Raw genomic sequence first — 19,525 nt, 5'->3', positions numbered from 1 at the left:
CCTTCCCTGTTCCCAAGCAGGGGGATCCGGAGGTGGTCATGGTTCTTCAGGGGTGCTCACTGGGGTTTGCTGCACTAAACTCCTGTTGGTTTTCCCAAACCCTGCCCACTGCATATGGTCCCTATAGCAAACCTGTCTCAAATTGCCCCATTTGAATGCTAGTTGTTCCCTCCAGGCTCCCGACTGGGGTCCCCACTCTTCCCTCCCATCTCCACTTAACTGCACTCAGAGCATCCAAGTCCACTGTCCTCAGACTGAACTCTGAGGTTTCCTCCCTCACAATCTGCATGGCTCAATGCTCCAAATCTCTCAGCGGCTTTTGACACCATGGGCTGTGTATGCCTCTCTTCCTTGACCTCTCCCCCGCCATTTCTGGGGCATCACCCTTGCCTACTTCCTCTGCTGCCTAACCCTAACCCCTCCTGCTCTGCCTGTCTCTTAGATGCTGGGGGCTCCCAAGTCTTGTTTGTTCTCCACTCTGTTCTGGGGAGGCTTCATTCTCTCTCCCAGCTTCAGTGCTCTTTTGCCTCACCAAACACGGATGCTTGCTGGATTATCTTTATCTTTAACCTATCAGATGCTTCAGGTTCCTGCCTCAGGGGTCCTGCTCCCTCAGGTTGAATATGCCCCAAACCTGCTTCTGGTCTTCCCTGGGATTCTACGCATCCTTCAAATGCCCGGACTTCAGCCTCTATTGCCTGGACCACACCCTTTCTCCTTCCAGGCCTCCCACCTTCAGTCGGCCCCCTCTGGTCCTGCCCCCTTACCAGCCCCCAATATTCCAGACATGCAGATCTGTCTGGGACACTTCCCTGCGGGCCCGATGTGGCTCCTGGCCTCGTGTGGAAGCATTTTGCATTCCCACGTCTTCCCATCCCAAACGTTCCTCTCAGTCCCACAGAAATGCTAAATGGCCTGTGCACGGGAGGTTTCCGTGGACTGTAGCACATTCTACAGGATTCAGCTCTAAGGCCGCCTCCTCCAGGTAGGTGCCCCTCCCATCCCCTCGCCCCTAGGCCCTCATTCTACTCGGGCCTGACCACACGGGCTGGGAGAGTCTGCCCGTCTTTATCTCCCCTGTCCGCCCAGTGGTGCGGGGCCACGGATTACAGTTGGTAGCAAGGACATGTACATGAATGATGATAAGTGAGTAAACACGATGGAAGGTGATCTGGAGACTGGAGGCCAGAGCAGGAAGAGCGGGGTCTGGGAGGGGCCTCACCCAGAGTCCTAAACCTCCGGTTGTCGGCTCCTCCTCAGCTCTAAGAAAGACGCTTCCAGATTGGCTCAGGCTGAGAGAGGCGGGTTTTGGCCAAGCCTCTAGTTGCTATTGGCTCACTTGTCAGGACTCTGCCCAATCAACGCGATCGCCTCTCCCCTCTCCCCACCACACCGCCTTTCGCCCGCCAGCAGTCGCGGAGGCGTAAGACGGCGCCTTCTCGTTACCCTGGCAACCGTCAGCGGACCCCGTCGCCCCGGCAACTGTTCGAGGCCTCTCGTCAGCCTTCTCCTGGGCCCCTCCGGTCACCCAGACAACCTCGACCCGTTCCGGTTAACCATCAGCCCTTTCCCCGTCACCCTAGCAACGGTCACCAGACCCACCGCCAGCCCTGCCCGACCCCCCCACCCCGCCCCCGCGACACACCATCTTCATCCTGCACACAGGCTTCCTCGTCCTAAATCTCAGCTCCAAGCTGAGGTCCCTGGCTCCCCCTTCCTCTCGTCCATCTTCCTGGCCCCAGAGGGGAACTACAGCGAGGAAGAGCAGAGGCGGGGAGGCGAGATGGGTGGGGTCTGGGGTCCTGGCTCAGATCAGGGCTAACAGACCATCTGGTTCTGAGGCTGTGCGCAGCTCTGGGCCTATCTCCTTGCTCTCACTATTGCGTGGGAAGTTCAGCCGCCACAGGGTGCTTCTCAAAATGCAAACCATGTCCCTCCCCTGCTGAAAACCCTCCCCGGCTCCCCTTGAGAATCAGATCTGAACTCTTTGAAGCCCCTGGCGGTCTGGCTGTGGCCTCTTCTTCCTCGCGCGCGCCTGCCCCCTCGGTCTGCCCTAGCAGGCACTAATCTCCACACTGCTACTCCAGTAGCCCAAGCTTATCCCAGCCTCTGACCTTCCTGTTACTGCTTCCCACTCCCTGGAACGAAAACCTTTCCTGGGACCAGTCACACACCCGCGTTGCTCTTTCTGCCTCTTCTCTGTTAACTCCAGAATGGGGCCTGTGTCCTTGAATACACTCTATCCTCAGGGCCTAGAACAGCTCCTGACACATACCATGAGCTAAAGGATTTTTATGCAGGGGACAAAGGAGGACAGACTGGGGTAACTAGCAGGCAGGCTTTGGCTAGGCAGGCCCATCCCAGAGATAAAAGTGAAAAAGTAAAATGTGTTAGTTGCTCAGTCATGTCCAACTCTTCTGTGACCCCAGACTGTAACCCACCAGGCTCTCTGTCCAGGGGATTCTCCAGGCAAAAACACTGGAGTGGGTTGCCATGACCTTCTCCAGGGGATCTTCCCCAACCAGGGGTCAAATCTGGGTCTCCGGATCGCAGGCAGATTCTTTACTATCTGAGCCACCAGAGAAGCCCCCGGAGGTAAGAGAAAGGTATTAATATTTCTGAGACCCTCAGACTGATTCATCACACTGCTGCCAGTCATGACAGTGCTCCCAGAGGCCAGGACAAGGCCAGGAAGATAAAAGTTACTGCTGTGACCAGCCTGGGGCTGGATGGTTCACCTTCGACGTGTATGACCTTCACTCGGAGGCTGGTGCCAGGAGTCCCCAGGAAGAATCAGCAGAAACTCTGGTTAATTTGGAGCAGAAGAGTCCAGGAACTGGGGAGGCAGGCCTGACACCCCAGATGGCTATTCAGGGAGCTGGTCCCTTCCTGTGCTGAGTCCACAATCTCACTTATCCTAACAGAGCCAAGAGCTGTTTTCCCATAGATCTGAGACAGAGATCCCAGGGATCTTTCCCAGACTGGGGCGGGAGAATTTGACCTCACAAGGCCAGGAGTCATGACCAGGAGGGAGATAATGGGCGTTTACCCAGGGCCTGGCTGGAGAGGAGTCCAGACCTCCACCTGCCTGCCTGTGAGGGTCCTTCCTCAGTGAGGTGTCAGAAGCCAGGCAGGGAGGCCCCCTGTTCATAAGCTAGGAACACCCTCATCAGCACTGCCCATTAGAATGTTCTATGTTGCTTCAACTGAGCCCTTGATGGGCTCACAATATGGCTAGTGTGAGTGAGGAACTGAATTTTTCATCGTATTTAATTTTAATTAACTTGCATTTAAATGGAAGTAGCCAGACGTGGCTACAAGTACTGTATTGGACAGAGCAGCATTTACCTGAGGACTCCAGGCTGGCGGTGGAAGCCAGGGACAGAAAGGTCATAGTTCACGGTCAACACAGCTCTGGGCTTTGACTTTGGCAAGATGGGTGGGGTCTCATGGAGAGGAGAAGTAGGACGCTCAGTATCTAGCTCCACAGAGAGGCATACCTGGTTCCCTGGGGTCAAAGTGCTTGCTCACAAGTGCACACATGCCTGCCTGTATGGGAGCATATGAGGGTGGTGTGGCTGAGGGTAACCACAGAAGCACTTGTGTGCAGTCTAGGAGTTTCATCCATGTGCATCAAGAGTCCATCTGTATATATACAACCTGGGAGCATGCAAGCCAGTGTGAGAACTCCTGGGTGCATGCAGGCCAGCGAGCTAGGGCCATCAGTCCAGCAGGTCTTGCAAGAAGGCCCACATATATTGGTGCATTTCCACAGGATTGGTCTGGGGGATCCAGTGCCCCGTGCCTGGCAGGATGTGGGCTTCGAGCCGGCCCGGCACAAAACGGCTGCTGATGGCCTCTACCAGACCTTGCTCAAAATAGGGGTCCTTCTCCCCCCATAGCAGCAGTGTGGGTGTGGCCAGCTCCTGGGGCTCCAGGGGGAAGGTCCTGTGATCAAGACAGACAGACAGGCAGAAGGATGGCTGCCCCACTCCTAGCCCCAAGCCCACAACTCTCCTGAGCTTATCAGGACCTGGGTCCTCACCTGAAGATGTTTCGATAGTAGTTGAGGGGTCCATTGAGGCCACCAGGCTGTGAGAAGTCATAAAGGAAGGCTTCAAGTTCACTGGGGGTCAACTGCGGGATGCCCCTCTTGCGGTGGGTGAGGGTGGTCTTAAGGATCTGGGCACACAACAGGACGCCGGCTTCAGTCCCAACCCACGACCCTCCACCCAGCCCTGGGCCTTCACCCTACTGCACCTGGAAGTCAGACATGGATAGCAGCTTCTCAGGCAGCCAGGGAAGCTGGAACAGGAAAATGTAGTTGGAACGGAAGAACTGGCTGATGTGGTGCAAAGAGTAGTCTAGGGTGGGGAGAGGAAGGCAGGGGTGAGGCCTGGGTTTCTGCGGGCCTCACACCTCTGCACTTGACACATACCCAGATCATGCACACAGATATGCCAACACTCAGGAATATCACAGCTGCCTGCCTGAGCCTGTGGGGACACTCAATGGTCCTCTCGGCCAGGGCACCAGCTTCTCTCTCTCTTAAGTGGTCGCTGTACCCACAGAATGGGGGCACTTTCCTCCACAGTCCCCGGGAGCTCCCTGAGCCACTGGCATACTCCCCCTGCCATGTCTGAATGAGTTTCTCCTGCCTCACTCAGCAAACATTTATTGACCACCTACTGGCCCTGTTCGAGGCTCTGAAGATATAGCAGTGAATGGAACAGACAAAACTCTCATGCCCTCAGGAAGCTGGAGACGGAGACAGATAAGAAACAACAACAAAAAAAGAGTGAGAGATAATACAGCTCTGACTACAATTCTGGGATTTAAAATTAGGTGATGTGATGGACACTGGGTGGCCAGAGAAATGACACCTCAAATGTTGTTGTAGTTGCTTCTGTTTCCCCAACTGGACCATGGGATAATAACATTTTCATAAGCCCAGCAGGCTTGTGTGGGTTACTCTATGCAGGCTCCTTGTCAAAGCCTTTTCGGGCGGTGCAGTGGTTGAGAAGGCACTCGGCAATGCAGGGGACATGGGTTCAATCCCTGATGTGGGAAGATCTCACATGCTGTGGAGTAACAAAGCCCAAGTACCACAACTATTGGGCCTGTGCTCCAGAGCCTAGGAGCCACAACTACTGAGCCCACATGTCACAACTACTGAAGCCCACACACCTAGAACCCATGCTCTGCAACAGGAGAAGCCACCACAATGAGAAGCCTGTGCAACGCAACAAAGAGTAGTCCTTATCCATCGCAACTAGAGAAAGCCCATGTGCAGCAACGAAGACCCAGCACAGCCAAAAATAAAATAAATAAATAGTAGATCTTGGGGGGAAAAAAGCAATTGCAACCTGTAACTGCTCACAAAAATGTGGATTACTCCTAGGTGTACTGCCACAGATTATAGATTGTGAGCACCATGCGGGAAGGAATCCAGGTTTACCGCTGTGCCCCCAGCCCCTGGAGGTGGACAGAGAGGTGCTGACACAGACACACACACCCCTTCACACAAGCGCACTCCAGCATCCAGGACTCCCCGACACACCTTGGTACACTGACATGGGGGCAGCACTGACCACTACCATTCGCTCCACCAGGGATGGGTAGTAGATGGAGAAATTCCAGGCTAGGAGTGCACCCCAGTCATGGCCCACGAGAATACACTTGGAATAACCTGGCGGGGAGGTCAGAGGAAACTGTGTAAGGCAGATGTCAGGTAGAGGTGAGGCAGGGGTGAGGGGGGCTAGGGCTGGGATGGGGGCACCTCCCTACCCAGGCCCAGAATGACATCCTGGATATCTGCCATCAGCAGGTCGATGGTGTAACAATCCACATCCTTTGGTGCATCGGAGGAGCCGTATCCCCGCAGGTCCACAGCCACCACGTGGAAGCGGCTCTGAAACTCCCGGAGCTGGTGGCGCCAGGAGAACCTGTTAGGCGGGCCAGGGAGGGAGGCTGAGTCAGGGTACCAGGGCAGCACCTCTGCATGACGCCCAGCAGGGACCCTGGGGTGACCCCCACTTTCCTGCTCAGGACTTCCCAGAAGGGAGGATGGGGAACCACAGCAGGTCATCTGCACCCTGGATTCTGGGCAGCCTCAACATGGATATTTCTGCATCCTATCCCTTCAGGACCTCCTGTCTCCATCTATCTCCGTGTGGACCCCTGTCCTCCAGCACCCCATCTAGGCCTGATTAACTTTGCCTTAGGGGCTCTCAGTTTACCCAGCCCTGTCTCCGCCTCCTCAGTGCTCTAGTGGTCCAAGCTCCACATCTCCCGCCCCACCCCACCCCCTCCCGCATCCGGTCCCGTGAGGCTCAGGACCCTGGGCCTCCGACATACCAGTTCTCAGGGAAGCCATGCAGAAACAGCATGAGAGGCCCTTTGCCGCGTCCAGCAGAGACATAGTGCAAGCGCAGGCCCGAGCTCTGGAGGAGGGCAACGTCTGAGACCCGGGAAACCTCTCTTCCCCGGGCCTGAACACCTCCATTCTCCCAGGTCACAAGCGTACTCAGACTTAGATTTAACCATTTGCCACTCCGCACCGGTCCAACCCGAGCCGGCCTTCCAGGATCCTTGACCCTCGAAAGCCCGGTGACGGCGCTCCCTCCTGCCCCCCCTCCCCCCAACATGCTCACCCTAAGAATCAGGAAGCAGTGCTCTCCCAGCGTGGGGTCGGTCAAGCAGACCGGTGGGGTGTGCCGGGGGCGCCCGCAAAAGCCGCGTCGCGGCCGGCACATCACGTGCGTGAGCGCGATGCAGCCATAGACAGCTGCAGCCACCAGCGCCGCCGAGAACACGAGGCTCCACATAAAGGCACGAAGCAGCTTCAGAGTGAGGCGCGAGGGCGCCAGTAGCGCCGTCACCACCAGCTCGGGCATGTCGCCGCGTCCCGGGACTACCGCGTTGCCGTCTGGGGTATGGGCGGGGGGCGCGGGCTGCAGCAGCGAGACGGAATTTGGGCTGGCGAGCCCGCCGCCTTTGGTCTGGAGCCCCTCCGTATCGTCGTTTGCCGAACGCACCGAGAGAAGAGCTGGGCGGCTCAGACCGAAACTGCCATGGCTTACAATTCAACTGTTAGATAAACACCTGGGCGCGACAGTGGCCGGGAGCAAGGCTCGAGGTGCGGGGGAGGAGGCTGCGAGGACCAGACTCAGGTGGTTGGGGTGGAGCCTTGGGTAGAAGGGATGCTAAAGGCTCGGGCTGTGGGAGGGATCTATAAAGGCTTAGGCGAGTCTTAAGGGGCAGGGGTCTAGTAGGACGCCGGAGTTGGCTGGGTGATCGGGATCTAAAATCTAGAGGGAGACTGGGGTCCTGCATGAACCGAAGACAGGAGGCGTTGTGGGTGAAATGGGCGGGGTCTGGGGCAAAGGGGCGGAGCAATGCAGAGTAAGTGCGGCCTACTAGCTGGAAAGGTGGGCCCCAACTAGGCCTAAGAGCGTTATATGGGATAGGGGCGCGGCTTAGGAGGCTGGGAATGAGGATGGAGCCTGGAGAAGGCGGGACCTCAGTTGGGCGGAGAAGGCCCGAGGAAGGGTCTGGATGGTTTCGGTGAGAGGGATGGACCAATGAGCTGGGAGTCGGCCTGGTTACGGGCCAATGAGGCGGGAGGGGCGGGGTCGGAAGCGGAAGAAGGGGGATAGGTAGTGCCTTGGCGAAGGTTAGGAGGGAATAGCGGGTTGTCGCCGCGGCCCAAGGAGGCCTCGGAAGCTTCTGCCGCTACCCTCATCTCCCAGGAGTTCCCCTCCCTGGAGCGCGCGACCCTCCCCTCGGTCTGCCTCCGAGAGACCTAGCAGCACCTACACTAAGCTCTGGTTCCAACGGTGGTCCAGCGGCGCAGACCCCGCGCCGGCTCCAGTTGGTCCAGCGGATCCGTTGGCCCGCCCCTGCACGCCTGTGATTGGGTAGCGACCGTTATTGACGTGCAGGCTACAGGTAGCCCCGGAGCCAATCCGCAATTGCTGAGACCGGGACTCAGCCAGTGGTGACCCGAGCTTAACGCCTAGAGGGCAGGCCCGGCCCGGGCGCTAGAGAACCGGACTGGTCGAGTCACCGGGGCTCTGGTCAAAAGAGGAAACAGAAGTAGGGTTGGACGAGAAGCCCGGGAGGGTAGCTTCTTCCTCCTCCAGTTTTGCAATCTTCCTCCCAAGATTCTAAACATTTCAAAGTTACTCATTATTTAACCCTGATAATAATCCTATTAAGTGTAGATACTATCACCTTCCTGCATTATAAACCAAGAGCCTGAAATTCTAGTATTAAGTCATTTGCCTGAAGCCTAACAGCTGAGTCAACAGCAATCAAGGACTTGAGAAAAATCTCAGTCTTAGGTTCCACCTCTTCCTCCAACCAGAGGCAGTCTTTGGGATGATTTTCGATATTTATTAATAGCTATCTCTAAATGTGTTTATGTGGTTTTATCTTTTGATTACCAATTTGGGGCATTGACTGTCATTGTCACCACCACTGCAGGAGCCGTATCCATGTTTATAGTTTTCCTACTGGTTTCCTCTAACTTTACCCCATTTTGTCACCTCTCATCCTCCCTTACAAGGGCTTTCGTGGTGACTTAGTGGTAAAATCCACCTGCCAACGCAGGAGATGCAGGTTTGACCCTTGGGTCGTAAGATTCCCCTGGAGAAGGAAAGGGCAACCTACACCAGTGTTCTTGCTGGGAAATCCCATGGGCAGAGGAACCTGGTGGGCTACAGTCCCGGGGTCACAAGAGTTGGACACGGCTTAGCTACCGAACATCATCACCAAATCTTCACTTACATCTACCAGTTAACTTTGCTTTTGTATTGTCAAAGCTGCTCAACATTGTACTTGTCCTGGGACCATATTAGGTTCATAGGTCCCTATTTATCTTTTTAATCAAATACTGCAGTAGTGATTCAATCACTATAAAATCGAAAGAGCTTTAGATCTGTAATAAAAATCCAAATTTAGGGAAGGAAGGGCAAACTTTAAAACAGCAGCCAGTACAGAAGGGCTGGGGATGGTGTAGGCAAGTGAACAGGCACTTTGGAACTGTGGGGATGTGTATGCCACTGTCAAACCAGTGTAGTTTCTTGGTTTCTCATGGAAAACATTTTATACACCTAGTTTTTTCCTTCTATACTTAAGGTCATTCAGTGTTCAGATAGGACCATTCCTTGTTTTTCTTGGTGATACTACCAAAAAGGTGCCTATTTAAAGGGAAATCATGGTTTATGTGGTTCTGTTTCAGTAAACAATTCATCTCAGAGCCCAACAGAGATCTATGATTACGTTGCGTGTATTATACAAATATTTGTTCACCTTGCGTTTATCACCTACCTTTTCTTGCACAGTTAACCTCTATCATGGCTTTGGTTTCACTTACATTTTCCATCAAATCAATTTTCCAACCACTTGATCCAGGAATCCCTCCTTCTGAAGCCTCTAACCTGGCTGCTGCATACACCAGCCATGGCTGGGGGGTGTTTGTGGATCTCCCTTCTTCTGCTGTTGCAGAACACTGACTCCTACATTCCCCCTACCCACACCCATTCCCAAGCTCTACCCTTAAAAAGACAGCAGGAGTCACAGGATGATAATTTTATATTCAGTACAAATGTTTATTTTTGCAATGAGAACTGCACAAAAAAAAAAAAAAAACCTTTTAGTATATAAGTGAAAAGTCTACGAATTCCCTTCTACAAATGTCTAAAGTGTTTAATACAAGTCTCAGATTCACTGACATAATTATTGGCCAAGCGATCCGTGCATACAGTACAGTATGGGCTCTTACACACCTCTTACTCTTGTATAGAACTAAGATTTCTAGTACTGTGGGAGGGATTGGGAAATGGCCAGAGAAATTAAATAGTAGATCCAAGTTCTAATTACAACCCAGTCAGAGAAACACCCTTCAAGGAGGTGTGGAGAGGGCCATGGCAGAGTTAAATCTTTAGAAGGAAGGTGCAGACATAACCGTTTCTCCAGCTAAACAGACTTGGCCTGGGGAAGTTTCTGAACAAAACACGGAACAAAAAATGAGGGAGTAGGATGAGAAGAAACCCCATGGAACCAAAATATAAGTCACACTTGAACCAGCACAGTGGTTTGTTTATAAGGAAGTGCTGTGGGAGGGGAAGAGGGTGGGGAGGAGTGTGGAGCAGGAGTGGGGCAGGTCTCTGGCTGAATGCCTGAACTACAATATACCATCAGTTGGGATGTTTGGCAGATCCCAAACCCAAGATACAGGGCCTTTCTGCTTGAAAAAAAGGAGAATGTGGGTTAATAAACAGTGCTGGAAATGTTTCACTTTGTGTCTTTCCATACGTGTAACTGATAAACGTTCCATCTTACATCCTGGGGGCTGCTCTTGAGTACTGCCCTTGCCCTGTGGCTGGGGCATGTGTGTGCAGATGGGTGCACAGGCAGGCCCTGCAGGGTGTCCACCACCCGTCAGGCTTGGGGGTGGAGTGGGGGTGAGGAGCCTATCTGGGGGGATGTACATTATTTAAGTATCTGGTTAACCCTGAGCTTAAATGAAAGGAGGAGTTCGGCTGAGGCAGGCAAGGTGGGAGACGTGGCTCAAGTCCTTTGGGTGAGTGGGAGATCAGGATGGAGGAAGGGCAAAGGGGAAGAATACTGTCTGGAGTTTGGCCAGGTTCTGCTGGAGCATGTCACCAACTTCAAGTCCACAGGGAGGGATGCCTGGGCTCCCAGTTACAGCTTCAGCCTAGAGGGGGCAGCTCCTGCCCAGGGACAGGCCAGGTGGTCCCAGGTGGTAGTTCTTGTACCGAGGTGGTGTGTGTGTGTGTGTGTGTGTCGGGGGGGGGCAGGCAGACCTAGCCTAGGCAACAACAGGTGGTTCACAAAGAAATATCAGGGAGACGCCAGCATTAAAAAAGAGAGATGTGTTTATTCCATGATCAGTACAGACCAAATGCATATTCACCGTATGAAAGTCACACCAGTCAATGACTCCAGAGTTTGGCCAACACTGAGGCGCCAGCGTCATGGTGTAGAGTGGGTTCTCATGGCACGTGTAACCTCACCAAGGGCTCCAATTATAAAATTAAAAAAAAAAGTCAGGAAGGGGCAGCCGGTTGGTAGGGCCAAGTGCCGGACAGGGAGTCTGCCTCAGTCTGTGGCCTATGGCCCCTTGTGCCCGCCTCACCCCCTGGCCCTTCCTCTCCTGGTTAAAAAAAAAAAAAACAAAAAAAAAAACCCTCAAAAACAAAACAAAACAAAACAAAAACAACAACACAGATTTTATGTTAAAAATAAAAAGAAGAAGCCAACAAACGGGGGGAGGAAAAAAGGATAAGAAAACGCAGTTTTCTGGTTTTATAATTAAAAATAGACTAGTAAAGTTTGAAACAGTAAAATATAGGCAGTTTTTTTTGTGTTTTGTATGTTTTGTTTTTTTGTGTGTGTGTGGGTTTTGTTTTGTTTTTTTTTTTGAGTTTTTTTACACCAGTTTGGTGGAGTCACCAACAAACTTCAAACAAAGATATGCCAACTATGTTTCACTACACAGTACAGCCACGGTCACACACTACCCACAGCGCGGTGGCAGCCGCCGCTCAATGAGGAGACGATCACACCATTTCAGAGATAAGCAGTGCCATTGTGTCTGGAGGAGAAGAGAGAATTAAAAATAAAATAGAATCCAACAAAAAATATATATATAGAAAAAAAAAAACAAAACAAAACCAGAAACACAGGTGGGAAGGAACTGACTTTGGTTGGTGGCCTCACTCGCCAGGCGAGGCCGGCCCACACACACACGTGTGACAGTCACCTCGCTCCAGATTGCCATGGACACACACACACCTCCACGGCACTATTCCCTTTTGCACAAGCGAACACTTACAGAGAGCGGCTCTCAATTAAAGGCTTGTGGGGGGAGGGGAAGGGAGGGGTGGGGTCTGTTCAAGGCAAAGTCAGTGCCAGCAAGGGGGTGGGCCAGCGCCCTTGCCACCTCCAGCTCTTGCAAACCTGCCCTGGTCTCCTGGGTGTGGGCAGCGGCAGCTGGGGTGTGGGAAAGGACTCCCGGCGGGCAGGACGTCACGAACGTCACGCTCTTGGGGACAGTAAACCAGTCACGGTGGCGGCAGCAACGATGTCCTGTGTATACTGTGTAGACATTTGGCAGAGAGAAGGGCCTCTGCCCCACACGCGGGGACTCGGGGCTTGGGTCTAGCCAGCACTTGCTCATGGCGACGTGTGCCCTGTGCCGACGTCCTGTGGGGGTGGCAGGACGTCCGGCTGGCTATAAGGCAGACAGGCTCTGCGATCCTCAGCTGCCCATCAGGCCTGCCCCAGGCATAGCATGCAGGAGAGCCAGGCCTGGAAACACCCCCTCGCCGCTGCTACTGCCTCCACTGCTGCCCCTAACACTATGGAGAGTCAATGTTTTGCCAGGAAATCAAAGTCAGAAGTCACCCAGGTGCTCTCAGAAAAGATTTTCTTCAAATATTGACAACAGATCACTCTGGAAATTCATGTCAATAGTAGCTGCCATCTGGAGGAGAGAGGAGGGTGGAAGGAAGTGAAATTCGGTGCCCTGCTCTTGCCGTGGCTCCCAGAACCTCAGCCCTCCCTCCAGCAATCACTCTCCCCACAAGCCCACAGTGCAGCACTTCCCGAATGAGGCCTGAGCACCCCGGAGGCTCAGAGGCCAGCACAGCAAACAAGGAGAGCTTGGCCCTGAGTTCCTGCCCAGTGGCTCTCTGCTTTCACCCTGCCACCTCCTGGACCTCAGGGACCCCTTTCTCAACTCCCCCAGGGGTGGCTCTCTTCCCAGCGGTGCCCAGCAGAGCCCCCCAGCTCACCGCTTCCCGGCGCCTTCGCTCCTGCTCCTGCTTCCGGGCCAGCTCTCTCTGCTGGTCCAGCATGGACTGGGGCTGGGAGCTCCGGGCCTGGGGGGCGGTGGCGGCAGCTACGGCAGCTGCCTGTTGCTGCTGCTGCTGCTGCTCCTGGCGCTGCTGCTGCTGCTCCTGGCGCCGCCGTGCCTCCTCATGGGCTCGCCGGGCCTGCTCCAGAGCATCCTCATCCTCCCGGCTCCTGAGCAGGGCAGGGCTCCGGGTCAGCGTCCACATGGGGACGGCTTTGAGTCCAGGGAGCCCCATGCCCCACCCAGATCCCACATCCACCTCATGCGCTCCTGCCGCAGCCGCTCCTTCTCCTTCTCTGCGTGCTCAGCCTGCGCCTTCAAGGCCTTCTCGCGCTCCTCCTTCTCCCGGGCGGCACGGCGGAACTGCTCAAAGCTGTCACTTGAGGACTTGGCTGTGGAGGACGGGGTGGTGGGATGCTTCTGCACCAGGCTCGCCCAGGAGCCCATGTTCTTGATCTTTAGGTCCTGTGAGGCAGAGAGACCATGAGACTGGTGAGGGACTCTGCTGTGCCTGGGCTCCTTGAGAGGCCCAGAGTCTGAGGACGCACCCACCAAGGCACCTCCCTGGGTGCCCTGGGTGGGGTGGGAGTGAAGGGCATTCCTGGGTCCAACCACTCCTACCTTTTTGGGTGCAACTGGCGTCTTCGGCTCCTGTTTCTGTTTGTCCTTGTCTGGGGCCCCTGGTGGGGGTGCATTCTGCTCAGGGGGCCGAATGACAGGCCTCCCGACATCCACAGGCTTCATCTCAGGCCCTGGAACACAAACAGCCCATGGGCCTCGGCCCTGCCCACCTCAGTAGGGCACGGCTGACCGGCCCGCAGAAAGCTCACGCCCAGTGCAGGCCGGAGGCCCTCCACCTCTGCCGGGGCTGGGGAGGGCACTCACGCTGGGGCAAGTGGACGGGGGCCTTGATGCTCTCCGGGTGCTTGGGGGGCTCCGGCCGCAGTGAGGGGCTGAAGGGCTCACTGCGGATGATGGGTGAGTGGATCTTCTCCTCCTTCACCACCACCAGGGGCTGGGGCTGGACCACGGAGGCCGCGCGGAGCTCCTGGGACAGCACAGGCATGGCAGCCGGTGAGGCAGACAGCTACCTCTGGTCCCGCTCGCCCCCACCCCTGGGGGCTGATGCCTAGCCCTGCCCCTTACCTGCTTTTTAGGCTGGACATTTTGCTGGGGTGGCGACTGGTGGGTCAGGCTCTGGAACTGTGGCATCTGGGGGGAATGTATCATAAGCGGGGAGGGGGCTTCACGGAGGTGACCTAAGAGAAGGAACAAGGAGTTTATCAGCCAGTCTGGTGTGGAGGCCACATGCCCTGATCCCAGCCGGGGAAGCCCTCCAACGGCTCAGCCCCTGGCATCCGGGCTCTCTGCTCACTGCACTGCTCTCAGCGGCTCAGCTGTGTCTGACTCTGCTACCCCACGGACTACAGCCCACCAAGCTCCTCTGTCCATGAGAATTCTCCAACCAAGAATACCGAATGGGTAAATTCCTTCTCCAGGGGAACTTCCCAACCCGGGAATCGAACAAGGGTCTCTTGCATTGCCGGTGGATTCTTCACCAGCTGAGCCCACTGTGTTCACTGTACTCACTGTAGAACAGGGCTCTAAGGAGCCATGAGCTCAGTCCTGGTTGTCTGATACCACTGTGTGTCAGGAAAAACAGCGTTCATACAGATACATTTGGGCCTAGGTGGGGTCTGGACTTAAGCCCTTTTTATAATTCTTCAGGTGGTCCCATGGTATGACCTGGGTCAAATACGGGGGATGTCAATAATCCCACAGAGCAGGCAGCCTGGGTGCTGAGCTGTCCCATGTGACTGGGCCAGTCTGCTTGGACAGTTGCTTTGGGTCTAAGGCCGGACGCCCAGGAACCTCCCCAACACAACTCAACCTGCAAGGCCCACACAGTGGGGAGAAGGCTGGGACTGGCCTACACCACAGCAGAACAAGCAATGGACATGTGGCTCTTGCAGAAAGTGGGCTGGCGCACCCACCTTCATCCAAGCCAACACTGGGGGAACCCAGGCAGCCTTGGCCCAGGCCTGCCAGAAATCCCCAAACACACAGCTACAACAAGCCCCCCGTGCGGGTCGCTCCCTTGGGAGCCCCTTCTGAGGCGGACCTAGATGATGGCTCCCAGGCCTGTGACATGGAGGCATCTCCTGCCTCCTGGTGGCTCCCCCAGCAGCACATAAAGTGGAGCCTGGCAGCCTGGGGCAGCGCTTGCAAGCTGGCCTTCCCAGGGACACCTGCCAAGCCTCCTTGGACTCCAAAAACTTGGCCTTTGACCCGACGCCCCCAGCTGGACTCCAACACACATCACTCCCTGTGACCCATTCTAGGCCACAGAACTCAGGCGGAAATGGGCCTAGGGCCTGTAAGCACAGGTAGCCAGAGGGAACTTGCCCCGCCCGAGATGCCGACTCTTTCAAAGGTACCTCATCACCAGCCCACCCCTGGACTCAGGCTCGAGGAAACCTCCAGACTTTTGCAAACTGCTGGGACCACTACTGCTCTTCCCTGGAAAGGATGGCCAGCTGCTCTCAGCTCAGGATGCACTGCGAGCCGACTGGCACCTGGCAGCTTTTACCGGGTTTAGGAATAGTCACAGCCTAAAGCCAACAGCTTTACTCAATTTGTCAGCAGCACCCACAGCGCCCCTCAAGCCAGGCCGCACAGTCTATGTGCCAAGCCCAGGACCCTCAGCTCTGACCCTCACATGTCACCACAGCACGAGACATCAACAAGAACACTGCCAGAGTGTTTTGGTCAGAGACACCTAGAAAACAAGTACTCAGGGAAGGCAGGAGAGCTTGGCCTGCCCAATGCTGCTGACTGAAAATGGGCAGTCGACATGAGGCTAGAGGCTGGGAGCAGAAGACACAGGTGGCTTCCTGGTAAGTTGTGTGCTACCTTTTAGCGCGTTTACCTTTTAATCAGGCTACATCTGATTAAAACATCAAGTATCATTGCTCCTTTTCTGCTGCCTCTCTCCAACCAACCCAGAGCCTCCAAGGCTCAGCTCTGAGCTCATCTCAGCCTGCCGTGCCCAACTGACCCACCTGGCTCCTCCGGACGAGATTCTGGGCCTGGAGCCAGCCTCCCCAAAGCCTGGGGGCAGTGTGGGGACACTTACCAGTGGAGTAGGGGTCCGACTTGTGGTGCCGGGGTGAAGGGTGGTGCTGGATGACTTGCTGGGGCTTGGCAGGCTGCGGCGGGGGTGGCTGCTGGCCTGCGGGTGGGTGGGGTGGCTGCTGGCCGGGGGGCGGCGGGGGCTGCTGGATGTGGGCGGGGAACTGCATGGGCTGCATGTGCACGGGCCGTGGGGGGGGCTGGTGCTGCTGCTGGGGTGGGGGCTGGGGCTGGGGTGGCGGCGGGGGCGGCTGCTGCTGCTGCTGCAGCTGCTGCTGCACAGAGGGGTGGGGAGGGGGCGGCAGGGGGGGTGGGGGCTGGGACTGCACCTTCACGGAAGGGAGTAGTGGCGTGGGGGGCTGCACCTTCTGCAGCTGCTGCAGGTAGAGCTGCATCTGCATGGAGGTGAGGGGTGGGGCAGGCGGCTCTTCGTCCTCCTGCAGCAGCACTTGGGGGGGCTGAGCCATGGGGGGCTGCGGGAGGAGGGGTGGCTGGGCCAGGGCGGGTGACACAGCGGGGGGACGGGAAGCCTTGGGGGGCAGGGCGGCAGCTCGGTTACTGGGTCGTGATGGCTGCTGAGGCAGCGCGTTGTGCAAAGCTGCAAGGACGGGAGCCGGGTGGTGAGGCTCACGCACTGTGCGGCCCCCAGCCCAGCCTTTCTCCTCCATCCTGACCTCTGACTTGTCTCCCTCCAACTGGCAACCTCTCCCCACCCTCCTTGGCTTCCCCAGAACTCGAGAGTCAGGACGGCATCCGGGAAGTCTACAGGTACAAGCCCCCTCCACCAGCATCATCCTGCCCTGCACTCCGTGCCCTCAACTTTCCTCCCCGCTCCAGGTCTCTCCCCATCCCCACATCCCTTCCAGGATGAAAGTTCGTGCCCCCTTCCCTACCCCTGACTGGGAGCCGCAGAGGAGTCCCATCCTTTCCCACCTCACACTGTGAGGCCTGGCCCAGCAGACCTGAATCAGTGTCTTCTGCATCAAAGCACTGTCTCTCTACGCAAGGTCTGTCCTGTCCTGTCCACGCTCCTGGTGTCATTTCCAGAATGGGCCCCAAGGAGCGGCTAATCTCCCCTGAGCGACCAGACAGCTGAGGCCAAGAGGGGCTCTACCGGCCGCTCAGGGCACCGTCAGCGTGCTCAGATCCGAGGGGCGCGGTGGCCGCTCACCTGGAGGAGACACCACCGAGTGCTGGTTGAGATGAGGCGGAGTGCTGTGCTCAGCAGGCTGGGGCAGGTGAGGGGGCAGCTCAGGCTGCGGCAGGTGCAGGATGGGCTGGGTGAAGTGGCCAATAGGGTCGAAGACGCTGCCTGGAAGCTGGGGCTCCAGCACAGGCACCTGGGCGGCGATGAAGGGCGGAGGCGAGGACTTCATCGCAGAGGCCGCCTGCTGCGGCATGGACGGGGGCGGGGGCGGGGCCGGGGGCTGCGGCGGTGGCTGCTGCTGGGGCGGCGGCGGCGGCGGGGGCTGCTGGGGCGGCGGTGGCGGCGGCGGGGGCACAGGGGCCGCGGCCTGCTGCATCTGCTGATGGTGGTGGTGGTGGTGCTGCAGGCAGGCAGGACAGGCTGACGTGAGGCCGGCCGCGCGCATCTGCGCGAGGCGCGGGAGGCCTCCCCGCCAGGGCCCCCACAGGCAGGCGGCCACTGCCCACCTGCTCCCAGACGCCCCCGAAACCACCTACCTTCTTCTGCTCCCTCCCAGGGTGCCCCTTCTTTTTGGACTTCGGAGCCATCTCTGTGGAGGTAAAGAGAAGGCGGTGAGGCTCTAGGGGAGAAGACTGGGAGCGGGCCTTCCACGCGGAGCAGAGAGAAAACAGTGTGACTTCAGGAGAAGGGCCAAGTGACCGGTGGGAGGGAGGGTGGCCGGTTCCGTCTGGGGCGGGGGTCACAAGGGAGGGAAAGGTGTGTGGGTGTCACCTACCCATTTTGCCTGCGGCTTTTTTTCCTAGCGGGGACCATGCCTAGCTTCCCTGCCAAACTCCAGACCACCAGCTCCATGACAAGAGCACACCCGAAAGCATGGGGGACTGTGCTACGAAGGACCTCCTGGCCCAACCATCTCCCCTTGGCGAGTCAGAGGCCTCCAAGGGGACCTGAGCATCTGCACCCCAACCTGCTTCGCCCTGGGACCACCACGGGGCTTGAAATGATCTTGTCCATTTAAGAAATTAGCAAAGTAAGGCTCAGAGAAGTTGAGGGGCTTGCCCCAGCCACACAGCCTACAAGTAACAACTCGGCGGCCTCCAGCTGCACTGCCCTCTGACACTTGTGCCTTCCCACTGTCCGAAGGGATGCAGAAATGCATGGGCTGGGGTGACAGGGACCACTGGTGCCAGCATGGGCCAAGGCCCTGGCCACAGAGCCATGGGGCAGGTGAAGAGAGTGCTGACAAGTGGGAAGTGCTGACAAGCTTGAGCACTTTGTGGAGGGAGAGAAGCCAGCCAGCCAGCCAGCCAGCCTCTCTGGACGACCCAGGAACCAATGAGGGAGGCACCAATGCCGTGGCCAGCAGAGGCGGCGGCCGCTGGCCAGACTCCTCTTCCTCTCAGGAGACCAGCCTCAGAGAAGTCCCTGTGTTGGGACAGGGTCCATGGGCTGCAGGGAGAAAACAGTGCGCGTCCTGGCTTCTCAGGAGCCCGTGGCCTGCTGCCGCCACTGTGGGGGCACATGTGGGGTCTGCCCGTCTCTGTCAGGAGTGTGCCAGAGCCAGCCTGAGCCCCTCTGCCCCCACTCGAGAGAGCTTCATGCTAAGGAACTTTGGCCCATGGATTCCCCTCGCCAAACACTGCTGGGTGCACATCCTGGAGCGGGAGACAGGGAGGGGAAGCTGGGCCAGGGCTCGAGGGCTGGGAAGTGAAGCCGCCGACCACCACGGGGGACTTGGGACCCCACTCGTGGTGCCTTTGGGATTCCTGTCACTGAGAGGCACCTCGTCGCTTCGCCTGGCCTCCCCTGCGCTCCTCACCAGGATGCTGGCTCTTGCCGCTGGTGCTGGAGGACACACGCTTTTTGCCCAAAGTGGGGCTAGCTCTGCTGGTAGCTGCTTCATGGAGGGCAGTGCTAAGGAAGCTTTGGAGAGGCGTATGGCCTTGGTGCAGCGTGCCACGTAGAGGGGTGAGGGGGACCTCGTGCCCTGCCATAACTCACCATTCCATGCAAGAGGTAAGACAGTGACACAAAACTCTGTGGCTACAGACACGTTTTTACACAAGTGGCGGTGACTAGGGACGCCTGGAGTGCGGGAACTGCAGGCCCAGCCCCAACCCCAGATACTAGAGATGCTGGGATACAGGGCTCAGGACTCTACGGGTCACATATGAAAGCTGGTAGAAAGGACACTCTTGAATCACGCATATGAAAGGGAGCAGTCTGTAATTTGTAGGACTGGGCCACAAGCTGGGTGTCCAGGAGCCTCAGGGTGAAGGAATGCTGGACAATACAGAGGCTGGAAGCCCAGGGCAGAGGGGACCCTATATGCATAAAGCTGGAGCACGGCACACAGGAGG

At 56.8% G+C, this 19,525-nt stretch overlaps 2 protein-coding genes across 4 annotated transcripts in view; both read right to left on the bottom strand.

Moving 5' to 3' along the window:
• Positions 1-3,256: 3,256 nt before the first annotated feature.
• Positions 3,257-7,890, bottom strand: EPHX3 (epoxide hydrolase 3). Of its 2 annotated transcripts, XM_070462716.1 has the most exons (8): positions 7,819-7,890; positions 6,654-6,953; positions 6,358-6,443; positions 5,788-5,945; positions 5,561-5,689; positions 4,261-4,364; positions 4,046-4,182; positions 3,257-3,948 (listed from the first exon to the last, which is right to left on the bottom strand). In XM_070462716.1, exons 2-8 carry the CDS (start codon positions 6,894-6,896, stop codon positions 3,723-3,725), a joined length of 1,083 nt encoding a protein of 360 aa, XP_070318817.1. In that variant the 5' UTR covers positions 6,897-6,953; positions 7,819-7,890; the 3' UTR covers positions 3,257-3,722. The 2 variants fall into 2 exon arrangements, with proteins under 2 accessions (XP_070318817.1, XP_020728807.1); XM_020873148.2 differs by having other exon boundaries at positions 4,046-4,092; positions 6,654-7,890.
• Positions 7,891-10,886: 2,996 nt separating this feature from the next.
• Positions 10,887-19,525, bottom strand: part of BRD4 (bromodomain containing 4) — a 72,160-nt gene continuing 63,521 nt past the window's right edge. For both annotated transcript variants that reach the window (XM_070462682.1, XM_070462686.1), the window contains exons 13-21: positions 17,702-17,754; positions 17,190-17,565; positions 16,023-16,616; positions 14,033-14,145; positions 13,772-13,934; positions 13,508-13,638; positions 13,146-13,351; positions 12,825-13,056; positions 10,887-12,514 (exon numbers count right to left, since the gene is read on the bottom strand). In XM_070462682.1, coding sequence (XP_070318783.1) covers positions 12,446-12,514; positions 12,825-13,056; positions 13,146-13,351; positions 13,508-13,638; positions 13,772-13,934; positions 14,033-14,145; positions 16,023-16,616; positions 17,190-17,565; positions 17,702-17,754 — 1,937 coding nt within the window. In that variant the 3' untranslated portion in view covers positions 10,887-12,445. The remainder of the gene's footprint in view (positions 12,515-12,824; positions 13,057-13,145; positions 13,352-13,507; positions 13,639-13,771; positions 13,935-14,032; positions 14,146-16,022; positions 16,617-17,189; positions 17,566-17,701; positions 17,755-19,525) is intronic.

Source organism: Odocoileus virginianus, chromosome 3 (assembly GCF_023699985.2).
Source record: "Odocoileus virginianus isolate 20LAN1187 ecotype Illinois chromosome 3, Ovbor_1.2, whole genome shotgun sequence".
Lineage (NCBI taxonomy): Eukaryota > Metazoa > Chordata > Mammalia > Artiodactyla > Cervidae > Odocoileus > Odocoileus virginianus.
Note: the sequence above shows the minus strand (reverse complement) of the source record. Positions and strands in the feature narration are given on the sequence as shown.